Here is a 25088-nt window from a genome sequence, read left to right as displayed (position 1 = left end):
AGAGAGAGAGACAGTTGCACTCCTGTGTAAAATCTTTGTTCTGCAGGCAACAGCCAACATTTTTTCCATGAAAGCACTGACCATCTTCTCTCACAGTGGAATGAATGGATTAATAGTTACAGTGATTACTTTCAAAATAATAAACAGTTTACTTACTTTTTTCCATCTGTCTTATTTTTATTTGACAGCTCCATATGTAAAAATTTTTAATCATTACTCCTGAGATTTCTGTAACCATCACTGGCATATAATTCATAGCACTCAAAATATTTTTGTTTAAAATACATTATTTTGTACAATTGGAATGGCAGTAAGGATTTTGACTTGTGATTATCATGTATTTATAAAACAGATGCTGTTTGAATACACAATGTATGAAGAAACAACCTGGTACCATAATAAAAAATGTTGCACTTCTCAGTGTTTTGTACATGCTAAGGAAATGTTTGAAAAAATAGCAAAACGTATTTTCACAGCTTTTTTCCAAAACACAAAATTTTCACTTTTTTATTTGCATATATTACACCAAGTAAGGCACAGTAATCTTAGTCCATTATTAAAATTAATTGGTGTACAAGTTCTGTTGACAGCAGTGTCTATCCTTATTTCACTGACAAATGAGTTGTAAACAAATTGGGCTCAATGCAAGTTACATCTTGTTCTTTTGAACACATTGTCCATGACTTCCAGGAACTAATAATATTTGTTATATCAATAAAAAAAATTGGACATCATACATTGTCTTCATCAAATACAAGAAAAGAAAACCTGTTTCTCATGTCACAGCTCAACTGTTCCTTACAAAGACACTAAAATTTTACATTTGTCGAAGTTTTATTTTGAAATTTAGTTTGTGCAGGATTGTATTTCACTGTTAAGGAACATTGATGAGTGATATAATTGTTATATAACATAACTGTCATTTAACTTAAACATGACTGTTAGTGCCAACAAACATGTTTTTACTGGACATCTAGAAGTAGAGCCCATGCCATGAACATTCAGTAAGATTATTTCAACAAAATTATCCTCTTGGACCATGTATAACAATAGTAACCATTAAATATGAATGCAGTGTGTAGAGAAGATATAAGAAAAAGAAATTTGGCACTTTTAAGAACAGTTATATGGACTATCTAAAAGAAGATATTTAATTGTACTGCAGCCTTATTTTCTGCAACTGTTGACGTACAAACTCAATCTTCCATGGCACATGCAAGTTTAAAATGTGATGTTGCTAAATTTTCATTTGACAAAAGGAATCCTGTTTTCCACTTGATGAAACTATAAGGAAATTAAATTATGTTACATTTCAAAGAAAATGCATGAACAGTAATACAGGAATGTTTCATAGTGCTGTATAAACTCACAAGTGGCTAATGAAAACATAAGGCATGAAATTACCTAGAGAGAAGACCAAACATCTGAGCTTATTTCTTTAATGATAAATGCAGGTAAGAAGAAAACAAAGATCATGTGGCATAAGGAAGTTAAATATTCTGACAAAGAAATGTTCCAGATGCAAGCCATTTTTTAATATTTTGCAGATAATGATTTTGTTTCACGTTTTGCAAAATGATTTTTTGTGTTACCAGATACTTAACACTGATAACACTCATAGTAAACAAATGTGAAAAGTCCAATTCCATATTCCATCTATCACAACTGCAAAACAGTTTAAGTGGATCATGGCAAATATGATGATGAGATACAAGTATGAATGGCTCTCATTGATTTAAATTAATACACAAATATGAATGGTAAGATAATTATTTTTCTGTATAAAAGAGCTCTAAGTCAAATATAATTAACAGTTGTAGAAAGGAAAATGTGTGATGTCTTGTGTACACAATGAGGTAGCAGTGTAGAGGCAACTTAAAATGGAATGTGTGGTCAGGAATGATGACCTATGGAATAATCTTATTGGTGACTCTTTTTTAGGTATGGCTTTCTGATCTGCAGCTGTGACATTTTTTTTTCTTTTTTTTTAAAAAAAAAGGAACTAGCACAACTACAAAGAGAATACTAGGAACTCAGAATACCAATACCTTTAAGTATAAGACAGGTAATTATAAGCAAATGAATGTGGCCAAAATACCATGATAATACTACACTGAAACACTGACTTGCAAATGGAGAACCAAATAAAACAGTTAATATTGCACACTTAAAATATGATGATAACACAATTTTTTAAAATACTTCTATCTTCACAGTATTTCAATGTTAAGAAAATATTAGGTCAGTTTTGCAAATCTTTTGCCTGCATTGTATTATTTGGTCTTTTTTTCCCTTTTTCTCATTTACCTGTAATATTTGGCAGTTGCTTTATACATGAACATTATTCATTAACAAAATAAAAATGTAAGTATTAGCAATAGCAACTGGTATACAAAATCCCTACAACCTCCTTATACTACTGGCACTGTACAGCTACGTCTGGAATGCATTAGCTTGCTCCCCAACTAAATATCACTTTCACAAAAGAAAAATCATTTTGTGCTAAAATTCTATGTTGTAAACAATTAAATAAAAGCAACAAAAATTTTCAACCATTTTCTGAAGTTTGTAACACTCCCTTAAAATGAATTCCAATAAAAAGAACTCCCAATTCTTGTATCCATCTATGTCATTCTTCACTTCTAAGCTATGTATAATGATGATATGCTTTAAAATGTTCATTTAAACCATCACACTCACCAAATAAATAAATTTTGCTTTCAGTTTGTATTTACATTACATTCGTCATCAGAATATATATATATATATGTACACACAATGGAAGTATTTTAGTATACCGGAATACTCAGTCTTTGAAATCTTAAGTACATAGTGTTCACTTTGTAATGTCAAATTTCAGGACAAAAGTTGATTCACGTGTATTCGTACATTATATTTCTTCAAACCACAGTTAAAGTAGTTCATGTTGCATCAAACATTGACTGATGATAGGCACACAGGGTTCCGTAGGAACCATAGCTATCGAATCACCAACTGTTGTAACATGCACGAGATTATATGATACATTCACACACATTGTGCTATTTCTAGTCATTTTCAGTATATTTCATTTCATTATCAACAAATGATTTTTTATGTCTCTTCTGGTAAAAGCTGAATGGTGCAATGGAGAACTTTTTGAAGTTGCGAAGTGTTTCCTGGTGATTTGCACCGTGAATATTCTACATGCAGTTAACAAACTGACTAGCAATTACTTCACCAGCAGTCACACCACACTCATTTCACAAGTCAAATGACCTAGCAGTGATGACACAGTGCTGGTAGATCTGATTTGGTTTCATCCAGTTGGCCTGCAAAACAAATATATAGTTCAAATATCATGGAAGAGAGAGGTATCAAAATCTTCATGTGAATTTTTCCTATTGTTATAAACTATTGCCTAGAACTCAAAGATGAAACTGTGGAGGAGTTCTAAACTAGTGTAAGTTGGAATATCTTTGCTATAATTAGTCAATTTATTTCTTACCAAGGTGTTTAAAGTTTGGACGGGTCATAATTTTCAAACTTCCAGTGCTGCCTTTCCATGTTTTCATCACATTCTAACATCTGCAACTTTTGTTTATTTTCACTTATTGCAAGGCACTTCTTGCTGCTCCCATGTTGTAAGAGCTTTGTCTAGGGAAAAAAAATTAAAATACATTGTCACTGATACTTATTTATGTAAAACATACATACTGTGTTGGTGGAATGAAAATGTTCTTGTGACTTGTGTCACATCATTGACAATCAGTAACAAATGTAATTGTATAATATTACTGGGAGATAAAAAGATCTACTCACCAAGTGGCAGCAGAAGGAAACATAAATAAAGGGTGCAAGCTTTCAGAGTCAGTGGCTCGCCCTTCTGGCAGAAGGGTCAAGGGAAAGGAAGAGGGGTGAAGGAAAAGAACTGGCAAGGTTTAGGAAATGGGGAGGGTTTGGAAAAGTCACCCAGGGCCCTAGGTCAGAGGAGACTTATCAGACAAGAGGAAGAGGAAAAACTCATTGTTGATTACTGCACCAGAAGAGACTTGAAATCCTGGGAGCATAAAGGTGGAAGATAGTGTAATAAGCAAGATGGACAAAACATCATGCAAGAGTTAATAAGAGCAGAAAGCTAAGGGCATTGTATGTGATAGCAGTGGATGGTGAGGAAAATTAGATCTCAGAAAATGAAAGATACCGAAAACTAAAACGGAGTGATAAAAGGAATAGTTACTGAGAAGAAATGCTGACACAAAAAATTAACAAATTAAGACCAGCAATGCCAGTTCCCACCTATGGAGTTCTGAGAAATTGGTGTCAGGGGAAGAATCCAGAAGGTACATGTGGTGAAACAGGCACTGAGGTCACCAATGTCATGTTATAGAACATGCTCTGCAACAGGATATTATGTGTTGCTATTATACACATTCTACCTAACCCCATTCATCTAAGTGATAAATTGGTGATAGTCATACAAATGTAAAAAGCATAACAATGTTTACATAATAGCTGGTACACAAAGTGTAATTTCACAGGTGGCTCTCTTTGATAGTATCAGTTTTGCCAGTTAGATGGGTGCACAGGGCAAGTGTTACAGTGGGGATGGAGCCATTGGGTTGGGCAATGGATTCAGAAGGAGCACAGGGTCTGACGAAGGTGTTGCGGAGACTTGAGTGGGGAGGGATTCTAGGTGTGATGAGCAAAATGCCAGACATAATAGATCTCATTTCAGGGCATGGTTTTATGAAGACAAGGCCTCGTCGAAGTAGCTGATTAATATGAGTACATTCAAGACAAGGATAATACTGGGTGATGAGAGGTATACACCTAAGTCATTTTTTGGAAGGATCAGCGCTACCAGGATTGGAAGTGATGGGCCAAGAAATTTGCTTTTAAACTAGGCTGGTGGGCCAATTATATCCAGTGAATGCTGAGGTGAGAATGGTGGTATTGTTGTAAAGAGACTGCCATCTGAACAAGTATGTTTGTCTTGGTGGTGGTGGTGGTGGTGGTGGTGGTGGTGGTTAGTGTTTAACGTCCCGTCGACAACGAGGTCATTAGAGATGGAGCGCAAGCTCGGGTTAGGGAAGGATTGGGAAGGAAATCGGCCGTGCCCTTTCAAAGGAACCATCTCGGCATTCGCCTGAAACGATTTAGGGAAATCACGGAAAACCTAAATCAGGATTGCCGGAGACGGGATTGAACCGTCGTCCTCCCGAATGCGAGTCCAGTGTGCTAACCACTGCGCCACCTCGCTCGGTTGTGTTTGTCTTGAATGCCAAGGCTGTAAGAGATGGAACTGTCAGAATCTAAGTATTGTGGTTTGTTAGTGGGCTCAATGTGAACAGAAATGTATGGCTGACCACCAGTGAGGATGAGGTCAACATCAAGGATTTCATCACAATTCACAACCCTTTCTCAGATTCCTACAACATGACCATAACCTGTCCTCTGCAGAACATCAATCTCTTCAATTGCCAGGAACTGATTACTCTATCATTACCCTCTCAGCAGACAAGGGATCTACCACTGTGGTACTTGACGATTGGGAGTATGTAAGCAAGGGTCTGTGCCAGATGTCTGATACCTCTACATATAGAAATCATCCATCAAAATCCCATCTCTGTGATACAAACTGACCTACAGTCTCTCCTTAAAACCTCAGGCCTCTCACAAGGACTGACACCGTAATCCAAAGAATTTTGCACTCCCACTTCAGATCCACAAATCCAGTCACCCAAGCTGTTGCATAGCTGTTGGCTTCAAAGCACCCACTGAATCATATCTGCCTTTGTTGATCAACACCTGCAACCTTAGTACAAAGACTTCCCTCCTATACTAAAGACACTGACCATTTCTTACATCAACTGAAATCGTGCCCGTCCCACTACCACCACACACCTTGCTTGTCACTGTTGATGCCACCTTCTTCTATACCGACATCCCCTGTCTGTTTTCTGCTGAACATTGCCTTGACCAGTGCCCACCTGATTCCAAACGTATGACATCCTTTCTCCTCACCTTAATCAACTTTATGTTTACTGGCAACTACTTTATCTTCGAGGGACAGATGTACAAACAGATCAAGGGCATGGCCATGGGAACTAGAATGGGTCCTTCCTATACCAACCTTTTCATGGTTCCCTTGGAGAGGGCTTTCCTGGAATCCATAAGCCTGCAGCCCCTGGTTTGATTTAGATACATTGATGACATCTTTGCCATATAGACTCATTGTGAAGCTGACCTGTTCACATTTTCGGAATCTCTAAATACACTCTCCCAATTAAATTTCACATGGCCCTACTCCAAATCCCATGCCACTTTCCTTGATGTTGACCTCATCCTGTCTGAGGGTCAGATAAACATTTAGTTCACATTAAACCTACTAACAAACAACAGTACTTTCATTCTGACAGATGCCGTCATTTCCATGTCAAATGTTCCCTGCCATACAGCCTTGGCATTCAAGGCAAACATACTTGTTCAGATGGCAGACTTTTTACAGCAATACACCACCAGTCTCACATCAGCCTTCACTGGACATAATTACCATAACTGCCTAGTTCAAAAGCAGATTTCCTGGGCCATCACATCCATTGTTAAACAGCCGATCTTTCCAGGAAACAGCTTAGAGTACACCTCTTGTCACTTAGTATTATCTTGGTCTTGAATGTACTCATATTAATCAGCTACTTCAACAAGGCTTTGACATCATAAAACCATGCCATGATATGAAGTCCATCATGTCTGACATTTTTCCCACAACACATGAAATAACTCTCCCGCCCCCCCCCCCCCAAAAAAAAAAAAATATCTCCAAATCTCTGTACACATCCTGGTCAGACACTATGCTCCTTTTGCACCCATTTCCCTACCCTATGGCTCCTACTCCTGTGACTGTCCCCACTGTAAGACTTGCCCTATATGCCCTCCTACCACTGCCTGTACCAGCCCTATGCCTTTTGTATTGATATGACACCACCAAGTTATCAGCTAAGACAAATGGCCATAGGTAGAGGGTGTATACTGACAACACACAATATCCTGTTGCAGAGCAAGTCCTGCAATGTGACATTTGTGACCTCAGTGCCTGTTTCACCACATGTGCCATCTGGATTCTTCCCCCAGACACCAGTTTCTCATAACTCTGTAGCTGGGAACAGGCATGTACTTCATTCCTACCACCCACCTGGGGTTAATTTATGTTAATTCCTTTGGTCTTCACATTTTTTCTCAGTAACTATTCCTTTCATCATTCCCTTTATTTTTTTTTATCTTTTAATTTCTGACCTGCCTATTTTTCCCCTCTTATCACACACAATGCCCTTAGCTTTCTGCCCTTATTCACTCTTGCATGATGTTCTGTCAGTAATCTCTGTCTTGTTTTATGCCCTATCTTTCACCTTTAAGCTCTTAGGTTTTCAAATCTCATCTGGTACAGTCAACAACAGCCAGTCTTTCCTTCTTATCTTGTTTGGTAAATCTTCCCTGACTTGGGGTCCTCAGCGACTTTTCCGAACTCTCCCATTTCCTAAACCTTGACAGTCCTTTACCTTCACTCCTCTTCCTTCCCCTCCAACACTTCTACCAGAAGCAGGAGCTACTAACTCTGAAAGCCTGCACATTTAGTTAATCTTTATATATATTTTCTCCTGCTGCTGCTGCTTGGTGAGTAGACTTTTTTTTATCTATCCAATTTCAATAAGTTTTTAAAAATTGATTATTTTCATTGACATATTAGCAATTGTAATTTTATGTAATATTTTGCATTTTCTATATGTTCTGTGCAATTTTATGATTCACAAGACAATAATTGATTATTTAGAGTGCTACAAGTCAGCCACAGGAATTGGCTGAAGAATTTTCATCGCACTTTGCTGCACACATCACAGTTCATAATTTTTTGGCACAACCTGCAAAATGTAGGAAGGCTGAGCTGAAACTTTTGGGCTGATACCAGAATATTATTGATTGGTTGCCATTAGTGATCACATGTGAATAATAAAAATGTATGAGTTTTCCCTATAGAATAATTCTAGTAGATTTAGAAGAAAAAGAACAGTGCTTCCAGGACTTGTTTAACGTCACATACAACTATGATACAGGTGGTACTGCACTTATAATTTGAAATACAAATGTCTAACCTTGCCAGCAATTCAGATTATAAATTCTTCAAACCAGTCTGGCAATCTTGTTTTCCTTACAGGCTGTATCATTACAGCAACAACTGTATACTTTCGTACAGACACCTGTGAAGATCTTTCCTTTTTTTAAACCAACCACTCACTCTGTCAGTTTTTACCAGTTATTAAGTGACAAAGCAATTCTAAAGATTATTCTAATACATTGTACCAATAAATGCTCATATATTACAGCTAAATGACCTGGTAGTTGTTCAAGCAGTTGTTTTGCTTTGGTCACCTGTCTAGGTACCAGCAATTAATACTTGTGTCATATTTTACAGCTGTGGTAACTCAATTTACAGAACTAAGTACAAGTTAGGAAATAGATGGAAATTATTAATAATAATAATAATAATATAATAATAATAATAATAATAATAATAATAATAAGTAGTAGTGAGTGAAAATAATAGAGAAAATATTTTTCACAAGTCACCAAATGTTTACTTACATCTGGATGATACTGCCAGAACTGATTGCCCTTTGATCCATGGCATGGATACAAAATTACATCTTGTCCTGCATAATCAAGACAAGCTTCATCCCGGCGGATTTCTCCTGCTTTGCTTAACATCCAGTACTGCAGATACAAATTATTCACATAAATGTAAAGAAGAATGAGGAGTTTGAGGTGATTGCATATAAATTTTTTCCACAAGTTGCCGTAACACTGTCAGTGGAAAGTTTACTCATACATAAGATGTGTACATTTGCTTATTCTCAGAATACGCACTGAAGGGAAATATAACAACAAACAATAAAAATAAACAACCTCAATTTATCAATGTTAATTGTGGTTGAACCATGTGGTTGTGGATGGAATTACTTTAAGTAATGAGCAACCAATTTTTATAATTATGCATATCAGTAATTTTGCTATTCATCTTTATTTGGTTATTATGAAGAAGTGTCTGTTACTGTACTTAATGTACTAAACCAATTTTATTCACCTCTCCAACTGAGTGAAGTGACACACTGGTTAAGGCAATGGACTTACATTCAGGAGGCTGGTGGTTAAAGCCCTTATTCAGCTGTACACGTACAGATTATCCATGGTTTCCACAAATCACCTAAGTGAAATTCCAATACGATTCATTTGAACAATACCATGTTGGCCCTCCTTCAGAACACAATTCTGCATAGTGTTGATTTTACAAGTCCTTGGTAGGTTTCTGAAGATAAGTGGCACCAGAAATCTATGCACAGGTCATGTAATAACCATAAATTATGGGCTGGTGGTTCGAGGGTATGGAGCTAATAGTATCCAGTAACATACCAGATGTATTCTATTGGTTTCAGCTTCAGGTAAATTTGATGGTCAAGATATCAACTTGTGTTCACTATTATGCTCACCAGCCCACAGTGCTATGATTGTGGTCTTGTGACGTAACAGTTATCCCGTTGGAAGATGCCATCACCACTGGGAAGGCTATCAAGCATGATCAGCAATAATGTTAACATACTCTACAGCTGGGATTGTGCCTTTGATTACTACTACAGATCCCATGGAAGCTCACAGCATAATACTGCCCCCACTGGCCTGTGTCTGTGGTGCAGTGCATGGTTTGTGCAGCTGTTCACCTGGATGATGGCACATCTCAACATGACAGTCAACCTGGTGTCTCAAGAAATGCAATTCATTCAACCAGGTGACAAGTTTCCAATGATCTTTGGATCAATCTTTGTTGACCCTATACCCACTGCTATTATAATTGACAAGGTCATGTGTCAACCAGCACTATACTCTGTTATCAGATCTGCCACAGACTGCTGCATATCCTGCTTTACAGGGCAGGCAAGCCTTAGACCTCCACATTCTGTAATGAAGTACTGACATCCAGCAAGTTGTCACCTATCTGACCAACCACCTTTGCTATTTCCAAACAGCTTATTCCCAGGTATCAAGCCATAATAATCTACACTGAATCAAAGTCTCTTGTGTCAGGGGATTTTGCAACTTGCAGCTCGTATCATTGCTTAATCGATACCCCCTTCACCTCTGTGCTGTTTATATAACTTCCTCACCATGTTGCATGCCCGCAATGCCATTAGATGGCGTTCTGCCTCATGGTGGATAGTGGTCATAATGTTTTGACTCATCAGTTTCTATGAAGGTTACATAAGGTTATTGAAGAGAACATTTCTACAATTAATAACAATTACTGGTACGGCTAAACTGTCAGGCTAACATATTACCCCATTTTCAAAATTATGTAGTTGCTAACAAACATTCTGAACTGCCTTAACATGACAGATATGTGTATTACCATGGAAATAATCACAACACATCCTCAAACAGCATAAGAAGAGGAATAAATTTCTTTTTAAGGTAACAACATGTCCTCTAGCATAATGTATCTTCATCAGTTTCTGAAAAGGTTCAAGCTCTCTTGTTCTGTTTCTATTGCTCATCAACAACAAATATCACTAAAAGAAAATCTTTATGTTCATAACACCAATATAATAATCCACTGTGGCTTACCATTACAGAATCTATTAATTATGTAGGCAAGAAATGAAATAAAAGGGAGAGACATAATGTGAGTCTTTATATTTCTTGCCAGTAATTTCAAATAAGTTAACTCATTGGCAGAGAGCATAAATTATCATTACACCATCATAAATGATATTTTAAACAATTTTTGCCGCTTTGATCTCAAGTATTATACCCTTCTTTTAAATTAGATTGTTAGGAACCCTCCCCCCTTTTTATTTTTTTAAAAAAAGCAAGAATGTGTTAATGGATTAGTTCATACAATATACATTTATAATGCCTTTAATAACATAGGACTCTTTGTCTCAGTATTATCACATAATATTAAGTTATAAGAATAGGGAATTTAAACACATGTTAGTGCACATATGCAATATAGAAAAAGACCAGAACAGACCAGAGCACACTTCAGTTTGATACATGCACATGCCACATGCTTAGATAAAAATAAACATTGTAAGCATTCAATTAATAATCTCGAGATATCTATACTGACACGGGAAGCAGCTGAGATTCAGTCATCTGTCAATTATTTCTTGGTCAGTTGAATATTGAGAGCTATTCCACTGTGTGTGTGTGTGTGTGTGTGTGTGTGTGTGTGTGTCAGTGAGTGAATAGTAAATGTCAGGCCTCATACAATTGCAATAATCCAGCACAGATGATTATTGAACTGATCTAGAATATACACCCCAGGGGGACAGACTTGTTACAGTGTTATTGCAGTACACTTTGAGAACTGGAATCAAGTGGTACAATTTTAGGATTAGCAATCAAATGAAACAGTTCATACACAGACAGATCCAGATAAAGGTTTCTTTTTAAGTAAGTAAGTTCAAAGGACTGTAACATAGTGAAACACCACAGCTTCCAAGCAAACCTTAGGCTTGAGGACATCTTTACTTAACTGGAAACAATATTAAATGTTTCCTATTTGATTATATATTATTTTTATTAATTAAAAAAGTTTATGATAAAAGGACAGTTAGCATATGTTTATCTATATACATAAATTTGCTAATAGAAAAAACTGCTTTCAGCACTTGTTCAAGGTTGGAAATGTTGTATGTTATGCCTCTATTGTGCAAACAATATGACTGATCAGACTATTACAATTTATTGCATAGGTTGGAAAGTTTTTAACGCCTTGAGAGTGATACCTGACCACATGAGTATAAACCTTTATTTGGCAATGTTTTTCTTCTGCAGCATCAAAATTATACACTGTTTTTGCAACATAATCCAGATTTTCACTCTTGGATGGGCTATGGTGCTCACAAGTAATATTTAAGCTCTCATATACAATGATATGTCTCTGGTGAAAAGCTTCTGTATAGGGTACATTTTTAGCAGACATAATAAAAAAGGCTAATGTGTGCCATTTAGGAAGAGGTGGTATCAGAAACTTCTAATTAAATCAAGATTTTCCATTTCTCAACTGCAAATAGCGAAATGTACATTGGCAGAAAATAAAATATAAAAAGCTATTACTTCCGGCAAGGCTTAAAAACTATTGCACACTCAGTCATCTGTCAATTATTTCTTGGTCAGTTGAATATTGAGAGCTATTCCACTGTGTGTATGTGTATGTGTGTGTGTGTGTGTGTGTGTGTGTGTGTGTGTGTGTGTGTCAGTGAGTGTCAGTGAGTGAATAGTAAATGTCAGGCCTCATACAATTGCAATAATCCAGCACAGATGATTATTGACCTGATCTAGAATATACACCCCAGGGGGACAGACTTGTTACAGTGTTATTGCAGTACACTTTGAGAACTGGAATCAAGTGGTACAATTTTAGGATTAGCAATCAAATGAAACAGTTCATACACATGACACTTGGCTAACTTGAGTAATGAGAGTCATGCAAATTCCTAATAATTTAATACTTTAGTTTATAATGTAACTATAAGTGTGCTTTATTCTTTCACCTATATCACACCTCCTCCATGTGATGAAATACCATTGTTACAAATCCTACACCTTTCTATTTGTAGAACTCAGTCAGAAGTCAGATTGACAGTGGTAATGGCACTAGTTCCCATAATGCTAAAGATTTTACACAGCTGTGACTTGTGTGTGTATTCAGAAAATTTTATTCACTACATCTGGCATAAGAAACTCATGTCCTTGTTGAAGGAGAAAGCATATAACATACTACGTATGATTTATATCAATAACATAAAACTTCTATCACATCTTGGCTAACTTTTTCATTTATTACTGCTGCTGTTTGTTCATTGACTATTCAATTTCATATTTTCCTTCTCTAATCTCTGCAAAAATAACAACATGTTGCAGTATGCACATTTCTGGTCTCCGTAAGCACTTGCTTCGAACGTCATTTAATATGTTCAACATACCAGCTTTTTGTATATCTGTGTTAACTATCCAAAGCTTGGCAAATTAATATAGCAATGGGAAAGACAAATTGGAATATAAATATAGGTGAGGGTAGATGACTAATGTTTTAGACTAGTTATTGGTTATTTCGATAAGGAATCCAATCAGATATTGATCAGTGCATTACCTGTTGGCATGGATTGGGTTCTTTACTACCATTTTCCACACTCAGCTTTCAGCATATAAAACTCACAATTTTAATAACAAATTTTAAAACACTAACTTTCTTACTTCTTGTTGTTGTGATCTTCAGTCCAAACACTGGTTTGATGCAGCTGTAAATGCTACTCTATTCTGTGCAAGCAGAATAACTACTGCAACATACATCCTTCTGAATCTGCTTAGTGTATTCATCTTTTGGTCTCCCTCTATAATTTTTAACCTCCATGCTTCCCTCCAGTTCTAAATTGACGGTCTCTTGATGCCTCAGAACTTGTCCTACCAACAGATCCCTTCTTCTAGTCAAGTTGTGCCACATTCCTCTCCTCCTCATTAGTTATGTGATCTACCTATCTAATCTTCTATAGCATCACATTTCAAAAGCTTATATTCTCTTCTTGTCTAAACTGTATATTGTCCGAGTTTTACATCCATACATGGCTCCACTCCAAACAAATACTTTCAGAAAAGACTTCCTGACACTTAAATCTATACTCGATGTTAACAAATCTCTCATCCAGAAATGCTTTCCTTGCCATCATCAGTCTAAATTTTATATCCTCTATACTTCAACCATCCTTAGTTATTTTGCTGCCCAAATAGCAAAACTCATCTACTACTTTAAGTGTCTCGTTTCCTAATCTAAATCCCTCAGCATTGCCCGATTTAATTCAACTATATTCCATTACACTCATTTTACTTTTGTTGATGTTCATCTTATAGCTGCCTTTCAGGACACTGTCCATTCCATTCAAGTGTTCTTCCAAGTCCTTTGCTGTCTCTGACAGAATTACAATGTCTTCAGGAAACCTCAAGGTTTTTATTTTTTCTCCCTGGATTTTAATTCCTACTCCAACTTTTTCTTTAGTTTCCTTAACTGCTTGCTCAATGTACAGATTGAATAACACCAGGGATACGCTACAACCCTGTCTCACTCCATTCTCAACCATTGCCTCTCTTTCGTGCCCTTTGACTCTTATAACTGCCTTCTGGTTTCTGTTCAAATTATAAGTAGCCTTTCGTTCCCTGTATTTTACCCCTAACACTTTCAGAATTTGAAAGAGAGTATTCCAGTCAATAGCGTCAAAAGCTTTCTCTAAGTCTACAAATGCTATAAATGTAGATTTGCCTTTCCTTGATCTATCTTCTAAGATAAGTTGTAGGGTCAGTATTGCCCCCAGTGTTCCTGCATTTCCACGGAATCCAAACTAATCTTCCCCGAGGTCGGCTTCTACCAGTTTTTCCAATCGTCTGTAAAGAATTCGTATTAGTATTTTGCAATTGTCACTTACTAAACTGATAGTTTGGTAATTTTCACACCTGTCACCACCTGCTTTCTTTGGAATTTGAATTATTATATTCTTCTTGAAGTCTGAGGGTATTTCGCCTGTCTCATACATCTTGCTCACCAGATGGCAGAGTTTTGTCAGGGCTGGCTCTCCCAAGGCTATCAGTAGTTCTAATGGACTGTTGTCTACTCCCCGGGCCTTTGTTTCAACTTAGGTCTTTCAGTGCTCTGTCAAACTCTTCACGCAGTAACATATCTCCCATTTCATCTTCATCTACGTCATCTTCCATTTCCATAATACTGTCCTTAAGAACATCGCCCTTGTATAGATCCTCTATATACTCCTTCCACCTATCAGCTTTCCATTATTTGCTTTGGACTGGTTTACCATCTGAGCTCTTGATGTTCATACAGGTGGTTCTCTTCTCTCCAAAGGTCTCGTTAATTTTTCTGAAGGCAGCATCTGTCTTAACCCTAGTGACATGTGCTTCTACATCCTTACATTTATCCTCTAACCATTCCTGCTTAGTCGCTTTTCACTTCCTGTTGTTTTCAATTTTTACACTCTGTATTCCTTTTCGCCTGCTTCATTGACTGAATTTTTTATATTTTCTCCTTCCATCAATTAAATTCAATATTAAATGTGTTACCCAGGCATTTCTACTAGTCTCATCTTTTACCTGCTTGACTCTGCTGCCTTCACTATTTCATCTCTCAAAGCTACACATTCTTCATCTAGCTACACATTCTTCATCTACTGTATTCCTTTCCCCTGTTCTTGTCAATTGTTCCCTTATGCTCCCTCTGGAACTCTCTATAACCTTTAGTTCCTCTAGTTCTTCCAGTTTATCCAGGTCCCATCTCATTAAATTTCTACCTTTTTACAGCTTTTTTAGTTTTAATCTACAGTTCACAACCAATAAATTGTGGTCAGAATCTACATCTACCCCTGGAAATGTCTTACAATTTAAAACCTGGTTCCTAAATCTCGGTCTTACCATTATATAATCAATCTGAAACCAACTAGTGCCTCCAGGTCTCTTCCATGTATATAACCTTCCTTCATGATTCTTAAACCAAGTCTTAGCGATGATTATGTTATGCTTTGTGCAAAATTCTACTAGGCGGCTTCCTCTTTCATTCCTTACCTCCAATCCATATTCACCTCCTACTTTCCTTCTCTTTTTTCCTACATCTAATTCTAGTCCCTCATGACTATTAAATTTTTGTCTCCCTTAACTACTTGAATAATTTCTTTTATCTCATCATACATTTCTTCAATCTCTGCATCATCTGCAGAGCTAGTTGGCATATAAACTTATACTATTGTGGTAGGTTTGGGCTTCATGCCTATCTTGACTACAATAATGTGTTGACTATGCTGTTCATAATAACTTATCTGTGTTCCTGTTGTTGTATTCATTATTAAACCTACTCGTGCATTACTCCTATTTGATTTTGTATTTATAACCCTGTATTCACCTGACCACAAGTCCTATTCCTCCTGCCACCAAACTTCAGTAATTCCCAGTATATCTAACTTTAACCTATATATTTTCCTTTTTAAATTTTCTAACCTACCTGCCCGATTAAAGGATCTGACGTTCCATGCTCCGATCTGTAGAATGCCAGTTCTGTTTCTCCTGATAACAACGTCCTCCTGAGTAGTACCCATCTGGAGATCCAAATAGGGGACTATTTTACCTCCGAAATTTTTTACCCAAGGGGACACCATCATCATTTAACCATACAGTAAAGCTGCATGCCCTCGGAAAAAATTACAGTTGTAGTTTCCCCTCGTTTTCAGCTGTTCACAGTACCAGCACAGCAAAGCTGTTTTTGTTGATGTTACAAGGCCAGTTCAGTCAATCATTCAGACTGTTGCCCTTGAAACTACTGAATAGGCTGCTGCCCCTCTTCAGGAACCACACGTTTGTCTAGCCTCTCAGCTGATACCTCCCCATTGTGGTTGCACATACAGTATGATTATCTGTATCACTGAGGCATGCAAGCCATACCCGTAAAATGCTATAATATTGCACTTATGTTCTTCCACTTTGGTAAGAAAAGTAAGTTTTAGCGAATCATGATTACAACCACATTTGCAATATGCAAATATTGAGAACTAATAGAGTGTGAAGCAGTTTAAGCATGAATAGTACTAAATTTAGTTTGATAATGACCATAACATTTGTAGAAGATAGAATGGCCATCTGAATTGTTACAGAATATTAGTGAAACACAATTTAGCAAAATACAGAACTTGAATATTTGCTTACTTATAAAAAGTATTACCTTTTGAGAATTTTTAGCTGACTACGAAGCTTAGAAGCTGGAGTATCAAAACAAAATGCACTTTGAATCTCATAAAACTTGCTGTACTGAGTCGTTAGTGAAATATGAAATATTTCAACTATATCATAAATCAGAATTTCAAAACACACTTGGATTTGAAAAATTGTTGATACTAGAATTCTATTTGTCAAGTGGTGGCAGGAGAAAACACACATAATGGTATTGAAATTTGCAAACTTTCAGAGCCAGTGGCTCCTCCTCCTTGCAGAAAGGTCGAAGGGGAAGGAAGACGGGTGAAGGAAAAGGGGAGAGTCCAGGAAAGTTGCCCAGAACCCTGGGGCAGAGGAGGTGTACCAGCTGGGATGAAAAGGAAAGGCTAAGACTCCTGCCAACACTTGGCGAATAAATTTTTTATTCATCCAATTACATTATATTGTGAAAAATTGATTATTTTCATCGATGTGGAATTCTATCTGGATTTTTACACTTCTCAAGTAATACAGAAAACTTTAGAAATGTAAAAATATGAATGTAATCTTGTCTAGAAATTTATAAAATGACTACTGTTTTCATGTTACCCATGCTATTAAACACAGTAACTGTAAATTAAATTTCTATAATTAATGCTCATTTCATAAAGGAAGAGCTACTATACGAAAACCACCAACTTTATCATTACTATTATCTTCTATATGTCACTTGCCTAAGGAGGTTAAAATGTAGTAATTTATCTGATTTTGGTCTAAGTCTGCCATGTTTAACACTCAGAAACTAAAGACCAGAAGTGGTTCAGGTGTGACAGAATACAGACATTCTATTATGTCATGTGTATTTTGTTTCATTTTATTGCACAATATTACGATTTATGGTGGAACAGTGTATTACACTGAGTTAGAGTTAATCTGTTGACTGAATAAACAAAAGTCTTCAACTGAATTAAAAGGCCCATGTTTTTATTTATGGCAAGATAGATCCAGTTTTTTTTTTCCCTTCAGAAGCTGCACAGTGGATATTTTGAACCTGGAGCAGGCAACTACACAGCTTCAATGCCATTCAACATCTAAGACTCAAGATAAGTAAATGTCAACACATGGATTTTTTCACACAGCATAAATTTAGTAGAGCTACATTCATGTCATGCACGGAAGGCACACACCAATTTCCAGTCAAGACTACTGACCTAATAAAGGAAGCACTGTGGTGTGGATAGGAAGAGGGGAAGAGGAGGAGGAGGAGGAGGAGGAGGAGGAAGAGGAGGAGTGACAGAGAGAGAGGATGAGAGAGAGGGATAGGGGGGGGGGGGGGAGAGAGAGAGAGAGAGAGAGAGAGAGAGAGAGAGAGAGAGAGAGAGAGAGAGAGAGAGAGAGAGAGAGCGCATGGAAACTAGCTGACCATTTATTAATGTCTGACATTTCATGTGATATGTGCATCTGTCTCTAATGAATTCACATGTAGCATGCTTAAAAAATTGCCAGACAAAAGCTATGTGGCAGTAAATCAGAACGTTTCACCAGGAAAACTAAGAGGCACAGTATCTTCAGTTATTATTTGTAACAGTTTACTTTTTGCTTAGTCATCCACACAAAGGATTGTTAATTCTTAAATATAGCTTGCCCACCATTTACCACTCCCCTTAACGATGTGTCAGTATCTTTAATATTATTGTCTTATTCAATTTTTCTCAGCAGCTGGTAATTTTAAGTTTTTTGTTCAATTTACTATACTTCTGTAATTATGAAATTTTTATGAACTTATTTGTCTTTGTTAGAAGGAATGAGACACTTACTTTTAGGGAGTTAATGTGACATTTCCATCAAAAAGCTATAATAATAACAGAAACTGTTGCTTTCTACAAGAGTTACTGTCTTTTCTTGATGTGTTATAGGTATGCTGGAATAGTGTGACCACTGCTTAAATAATATTAAAATAAGTTTGTCACATTCTTAGTGGTTAATTTTGTACTGGTTTCTGACTTTAGAAGCCAAAAACATCAGTCATAAGCATGAATTAATTTATAACTTTTTTAATTGTTTACTTTTATGCATAGCCCCATCCAAACCGTCACCCTGTGGAAACAAAGAGTACGCCAGTCCCTCGGTATAAATTATTCTTTAGGTGTTTTCAGGCTACCAATTTGTTTCCTTTGTTTAGTTTTTTACCCGGTAGTCTGAGATGGAAAAGTATTGAGGAGAGAGAAGCATGCTTACAGAGATAAGCATGTTGGCAGTGACATACCTGATTGCCACCCTGCTTGTGGCATGGCCACAGTCCAACTTCTTTGTGCATGTCCTCCGGTTTGCAAGCCGAGTCCACACACTGGTTTGACCAGACGTTTGCAATCTGGGCCAATCGAATATCACAACATAAGCAATATGCAAGAGGCAACTAATAAAGATTGTGCCACAGCTCGGGTGAACTGAACCTAGAAGCCTGACAGAAGAATTCTCTGGCTGTTCATACTACACAGTAATTAAAATCTTATCAGCAGTACACAATTTGGAAAAGTGAATTTAGGTAACCACAGTTATTTTGCAGTAAAACACGAGGTGAAAACAGACAACACTGTGTAAACCCAATAGTGTTTTAAATTTTTAAATGTAGCAGCTATAGTTTGCTACAAAGTTTCTGAAATATGATAATTTTGAAGGGTATTAAAGTATAACATCTCTTCAAGAATTAGTAGATAGCCAGAGAACATGAATTTTTTCTTCTGATTAGACTTCTAAGCATAGCAGCGTGCAAGTGGCATTGGGCATGTAAGGTGGTTGCTGAAGTATGCTCTGGTGCACCTGGATATGGCCAGTCCTGTGGAAACATAGAAATGGAAATGATGCACCCACCTGATTGCCACCTTGGCGATGGCACGGATATGTTCCAACTGGCTTGTGTAGATCAGCCTTACGTGCAGGCGAGTCCAGGCATGTCTTCCCACCAACTCCCATGTTGCGTACCTGATTACATGCTTCAGTTACAGTGAGTGCTTATGCTGAGTGTCACCAAAGGTTATGAATGTACAACTTCAGAATAAACAGATTTCTCTAAAGCATTCATTCATAATTAATGTACTATCCCTTAAAGTAAGGACAGTTTGAAGTGTAGCTTCACTCATAAGATTCCAGAACACTAAGTTCTTACTTGAACTGAAGCATTTTGGCTTGTAAAACAATGTAAAGACAAGAGAAACCAGACAATAGTAACAATGTAAAACAATTAGTTTGCTAATATTAAATACCTACAAATGGTTAACTTCAACTGCAGTATGTGGATACCATAGTAGATTACCTTCTTTACATGAAATTGGTGGAATTTGAGGAAGAAACAATTACAAAGATAAAAAATTTTTGACAGTGAAACGTAAGCAGTAATGATGTGAGTAGGAATAATATGTGGCTTGGTTATGTGACAAGAGCTTAAGTGAGAGTGAAAGCTGAAAAGAGAGAGAGAGAGAGAGAGAGAGAGAGAGAGAGAGAGAGAGAGAGAGAGAGAGAGAGGCCTGATGATATTCATTAACATAGTGTCATTGATTTTGGAGGAGGATACTTTTAGTTATTGAAAGCTTTTATGGATTCACAAATTTATTGCATTACTCAAGGGATCTGATTGAATTTTTGGAGAATGGGCTTATTCTTCTCACTTTTTCAATCTCTCTCTGTGAAGCAATTCATTTTTGTTTTTTTCACAATTAATAGTATCAGATTTAGCAGTATTACAGTCTCTCAGATGAATTAAGGTGTACGCCATTTCTTTACCATCTCTTAATTATTCACTCAGTAACAGTCAAATCCTGGGTCTTTCATGTTATCATGGATGTCTATACTGCAATGATTGACACAAATGCATTTGTTCCATTTCTTTTGTAATGTGATGCAGAAGAAATACTGTTAATCAGTTTTGTAACACTAAATACTTCAGAAGGCTTGGAAATTTTAGAATTGTGATAGCCCTTATAATGTCAAGATGGTGATGATGAAATGTATTCTTGTTAGTTACTGGACACTACCCGGACAAGTTAGCACTGTAGTCACACAAATGCAGAAAACATGTATCATATCTAGAATACTTTCATATCTATCAGAAGGAATATTCAATAAAAATTACACCTTTTTAAGTGAACGGAAGTCTGTAAGTTGCTGACACAAGATAACACTGAAAAGACAGAAAACTATCCATGAGATGGTTCTAAAATATGAAGAAAAATTTAGAAAACAGCTGATAGTAGTCAGTGAGTCTTTGCTTTGGCTGTAGTAAATGGATGGAGCACAACTGAGTTGATGCCAAGGTGACATTTTAGCTCAGGGAGTCATGAATGTAGAAATTTATTTAGGTGGATATCAGAAGTATGATAGTTTTTTCTGCATCCATATTTGACATTTTGAGTGCGCACTTCATTGTCGAGTACTGTGTCATCAGTCTGAACCTGAACCTATTGAACATTGACTTCATTTTCCAAAGTTCCTGCTATATATTTAGAACTTATTTAGTAAGTAAAAATATGTGCATCTTATGGAAGAAACTTTACTTTTCAGAAAGTGATATAAACACTGTATGAGAATAAACTTTACGACCTACCTCACCAGATGCCACAGCCTCGCCTGGTATGAACAGTTCTGGATAGATGTTGTCAAGATACCATTTAAAAGATTTGCAGCCTAACTTCTTGCGGAGCTCTTTCCTGCCACTCACATCACCATAATCACCCTGCACAGATACAAGATTTCAGTTATCCAAACATATGATGTGACAAGTTATCTTTATACAATGGCTGTTCAAAAACTATATAACTTTTATTTATAAAACAAATCTTTATCCAGATACAATTGTTTGACACTAGTCACCTTCAAAGTAGTCTTTTACAGCTTCTACACAGCTCTCCAAATGCTGCCAGAAGATATGTTGGAAAGCCTCTTTTGGTATGGTGCACAACTGCTCCATTGAATTCTGCATAACATCTTCCCTGTTCTGAAGCCTGGTCTCTTTAAGAGTCCTTATTGGTCTAGAGAAAAGCCAGAAATCAGTCAGTGCTAGGTCATGCTAATCTGCCTGCTGCCCCCAAGTCTGGCCATTTGCATCTCACTACATCAAAAAGGTGACGCAGAACCTCTTGGTAGTACTGCTTATTTTCATTAGCACCTCTGGGGTGTACTCATGATGGACTGTGCCATTGGAATCAAAAAAGGCTGTTAGCATGACTTTCACATTGCTGTGGACTTGCCTCACGTTTTTGGGTCTTGGGGATGATATATGCTTCCACTGCTATGATTAGAACTTTGTTTCTGACTCATACCCATAAACCCTGGACTCATCACCAATGATTACTATTTTATGAAAGCTGGGATCACTATTTACAGTATTCAGCATGCCCTGTGCAATCTCTGACTGAAGTTGCTTCTGTTCAGTTGTTAGCAACTTTGGCACAAATTGTGCCAAGATTCTCTTGAGATCCAAATGTCCTGTTAAAATGGATTAAATGGAACAAATACTAATTTTAACCTCATTTTCTAGTTCTCTGATCATCATTCATCTATCCTGCATCATCAGAGTCCTTATGTCATCAGTAACAACCTTATCTGCAGATGTTAAGTGCCTATGTGTACGTGCTTCACTCTTCACTGATGACTGGCCATCTTTGAAGCAGTTGTACCACTCCTTTATCTGTGTGGTACCCATTACTTCATCTCCAAACACTTTCTGAATCTTGCAGCTTATTTCAACTTCACAATAGCTAAGTTTAAAACAAAATTTGATGCAATAATGTTGTTCCACTTTTTCCAACATTCTGCCCAAGGCCACCGCTTACACATGTTAACTTGGCAATGGCAAGCCAGTGACTGGTTGTTTTCACAGTCATGGAAAAAAAGAAAAATCAGGCATGCACATTACATATGCCTACAAATATAGAGAGCACTCATGCTCCAATACCACTGTTGGTTTCAACAATAAAAAAATATGGTCATATATTTCTTGAACATCCCTCATATATATATATATATGAGAAATAAGCATCACATTAAACTGCTGTATTACTTAACATACAAAATCTTATTCCATCAAATCAATCTTTCCCTTTAGTGTTTTTCTATTCCTTTTACAATTTCATATAGCCATGTATGAACCTTGTTTTTCGTACTGCTTTTGTGTTTTATCAGATTATCATGCATCGGTATCAAAGAAATGATTATGTCTGAAATACTTTATACATATCACAAAATATACAGGAAGATTATACTTGAAGCTTCAGTTTAAAAACGCTGTAAAACAAGAGCCACTGCTCAGAATGATGTCAAATTTCAATGAAATATTATCAATGAAGAAGAGTGAAACATTATTTGGAGGCGGGGGGGGGGGGGGGGGGGGGGGGGGGAAGAAGAGGAAGTAGTGCAAGCAACAGAATATGCAAAATAATAAAAGATGTGGGGAACAAAGCTGTTCCTCACTGTGTGTCTGAGATGCTCAGGATGACTGTCTCAACATGGGATTGTATGCTACTGGTAAAGATCCTTCCCAAGAACAGTGACTGTGTATCGGTACCTCTTCAGAAGTTCTGGACACTTGAGGGTATGAAAAAAGACATTGGTCCAATGTCTGCAATGATTTGGAAATTTGGAAAAATGGTTCTCTTGAAGTGCAGTGTGGCAAAGGGAGGAAACCAATTGATCTAATTGCTGTAGAAGATGTGGTCACAGCACTGCAGGATGGGTCTAACTTTGGTTTTCAAACATGCAGTGCATGGGGAATTGCCTGAACTTTGGACACGCCTGTGAACACGATGCATAAAATTCTATGAAACATCCTGCATTGCTACCCACACAAAATTACCCATGTTCAGTGGTTGCTTCATGGTGACCTGCCAGTGAGACAAGCATTTACTCAAGAATTTCTTGCTCCCATGGAACTGGACAATGTATGGCCATGAACAGCCAGTGAAGCAGCTGCTGCAGAGGCATTATGGAAATGCTCGAATTATCTGCTGTCATTTCCCTACAGCCCAGCTGTCCAGATCACCTTAATCTGTGTGACTTCTGGCTGTGGGGTTATCAGAAAGATGCTGTGTTCAGTGTTGTGATTACAAATTTAACTGAATCAAAGGCAAGCCTTGTGCAACACACATACTGTATGTGACCCCTGAGACACACCAGTTGTTTTAGAACATGCTGTTTCCTGAATTTATCTTGGGGTAGAAAACATTGGATAGCCTACTGAACACGTCTTGCACTAGTCTCTTGATAATTAAAAATTGATTTTTACTTTTTATGTGATTTCTGGCCTCAGAACAATTAAAAACGCAGCTTTGCAATGTGATGTGGCACAACCTTATCACGGTGGATGGGCCTAACTAACAGTGTCTCAACTGTTGAATGCCAGACTTGTGCATCATGCACATTACACAGTATGGTTGATTTAATGTGTAACTCACACCATAGACATCATATTGTGATTCATCTGTTATATGTAGCCGAACCCATTTACATTATGGCACTTACAGCTCCATCTACTCGGAAAATTTTTGTTAAATATTTTTTGTTTCTAGGTTTCCACCTTCTCCGATAACATTCTGTTCAAATTTGGTGTCATTCTGAGTAGCAGCACTTTTTTTTACAGTGTTTTGAAACTGAAACTTTAATTATAATCACCCTGTGTTTATGGAATAAATCATGTCATCATTTAAATGAACTGAAGTGTTTTACTAGTTCAATTTGTTTTGAAAAAACTATGCCAATATCAATTTTCTATGTGTTGCTGCCATAAATTAAATAATTATGTTTATGATTTATGATTTTTTCCCCTTTCATAAACATCCAGTTATAAGCAAATTATGAAATTAAGATGTTACAATTCCAAATTTAAACCAAGGACATTTAATTCATTGTGCAATGTAATACCCAAGATATTATTACTTTACTACATTTTCTTCTGCATCATGAACTGTTTCTGCACTTTCTACACTTTCATTTATGTCATTTTTTGATGTAATATACAGTTCAAATTAAATTGTTGTTGTTGTTGTTGTTGTTGTGGTCTTCAGTCCTGAGACTGGTTTGATGCAGCTCTCCATGCTACTCTATCCTGCGCAAGCTTCATCATCTCCCAGTACCTACTGCAGCCTACATCCTTCTGAATCTGCTTAGCGTATTCATCTCTTGGTCTCCCTCTATGATTTTTACCCTCCACGCTGCCCTCCAATACCAAATTGGTGATCCCTTGATGCCTCAGAACATGTCCTACCAACCAATCCCTTCTTCTAGTCAAGTTGTGCCACAAGCTGCTCTTCTCTCCAGTTCTATTCAAT

The 25088-nt window shown here is 37.0% G+C and overlaps 1 protein-coding gene across 1 annotated transcript in view; it reads right to left on the bottom strand.

The window, feature by feature from the left end:
* Positions 1-477: 477 nt before the first annotated feature.
* Positions 478-25088, bottom strand: part of LOC124606431 (putative polypeptide N-acetylgalactosaminyltransferase 9) — a 629702-nt gene continuing 605091 nt past the window's right edge. The window contains exons 11-15 of the mRNA XM_047138413.1: positions 21371-21499; positions 19642-19752; positions 8620-8748; positions 3488-3636; positions 478-3311 (exon numbers count right to left, since the gene is read on the bottom strand). Of these exons, the coding sequence (XP_046994369.1) occupies positions 3496-3636; positions 8620-8748; positions 19642-19752; positions 21371-21499 (510 nt within the window). The 3' untranslated portion in view covers positions 478-3311; positions 3488-3495. The remainder of the gene's footprint in view (positions 3312-3487; positions 3637-8619; positions 8749-19641; positions 19753-21370; positions 21500-25088) is intronic.

The sequence above is a fragment of the Schistocerca americana genome, chromosome 3 (genome assembly GCF_021461395.2).
Source record: "Schistocerca americana isolate TAMUIC-IGC-003095 chromosome 3, iqSchAmer2.1, whole genome shotgun sequence".
NCBI lineage: Eukaryota > Metazoa > Arthropoda > Insecta > Orthoptera > Acrididae > Schistocerca > Schistocerca americana.
This window is presented reverse-complemented; position numbering and strand designations above follow the sequence as displayed.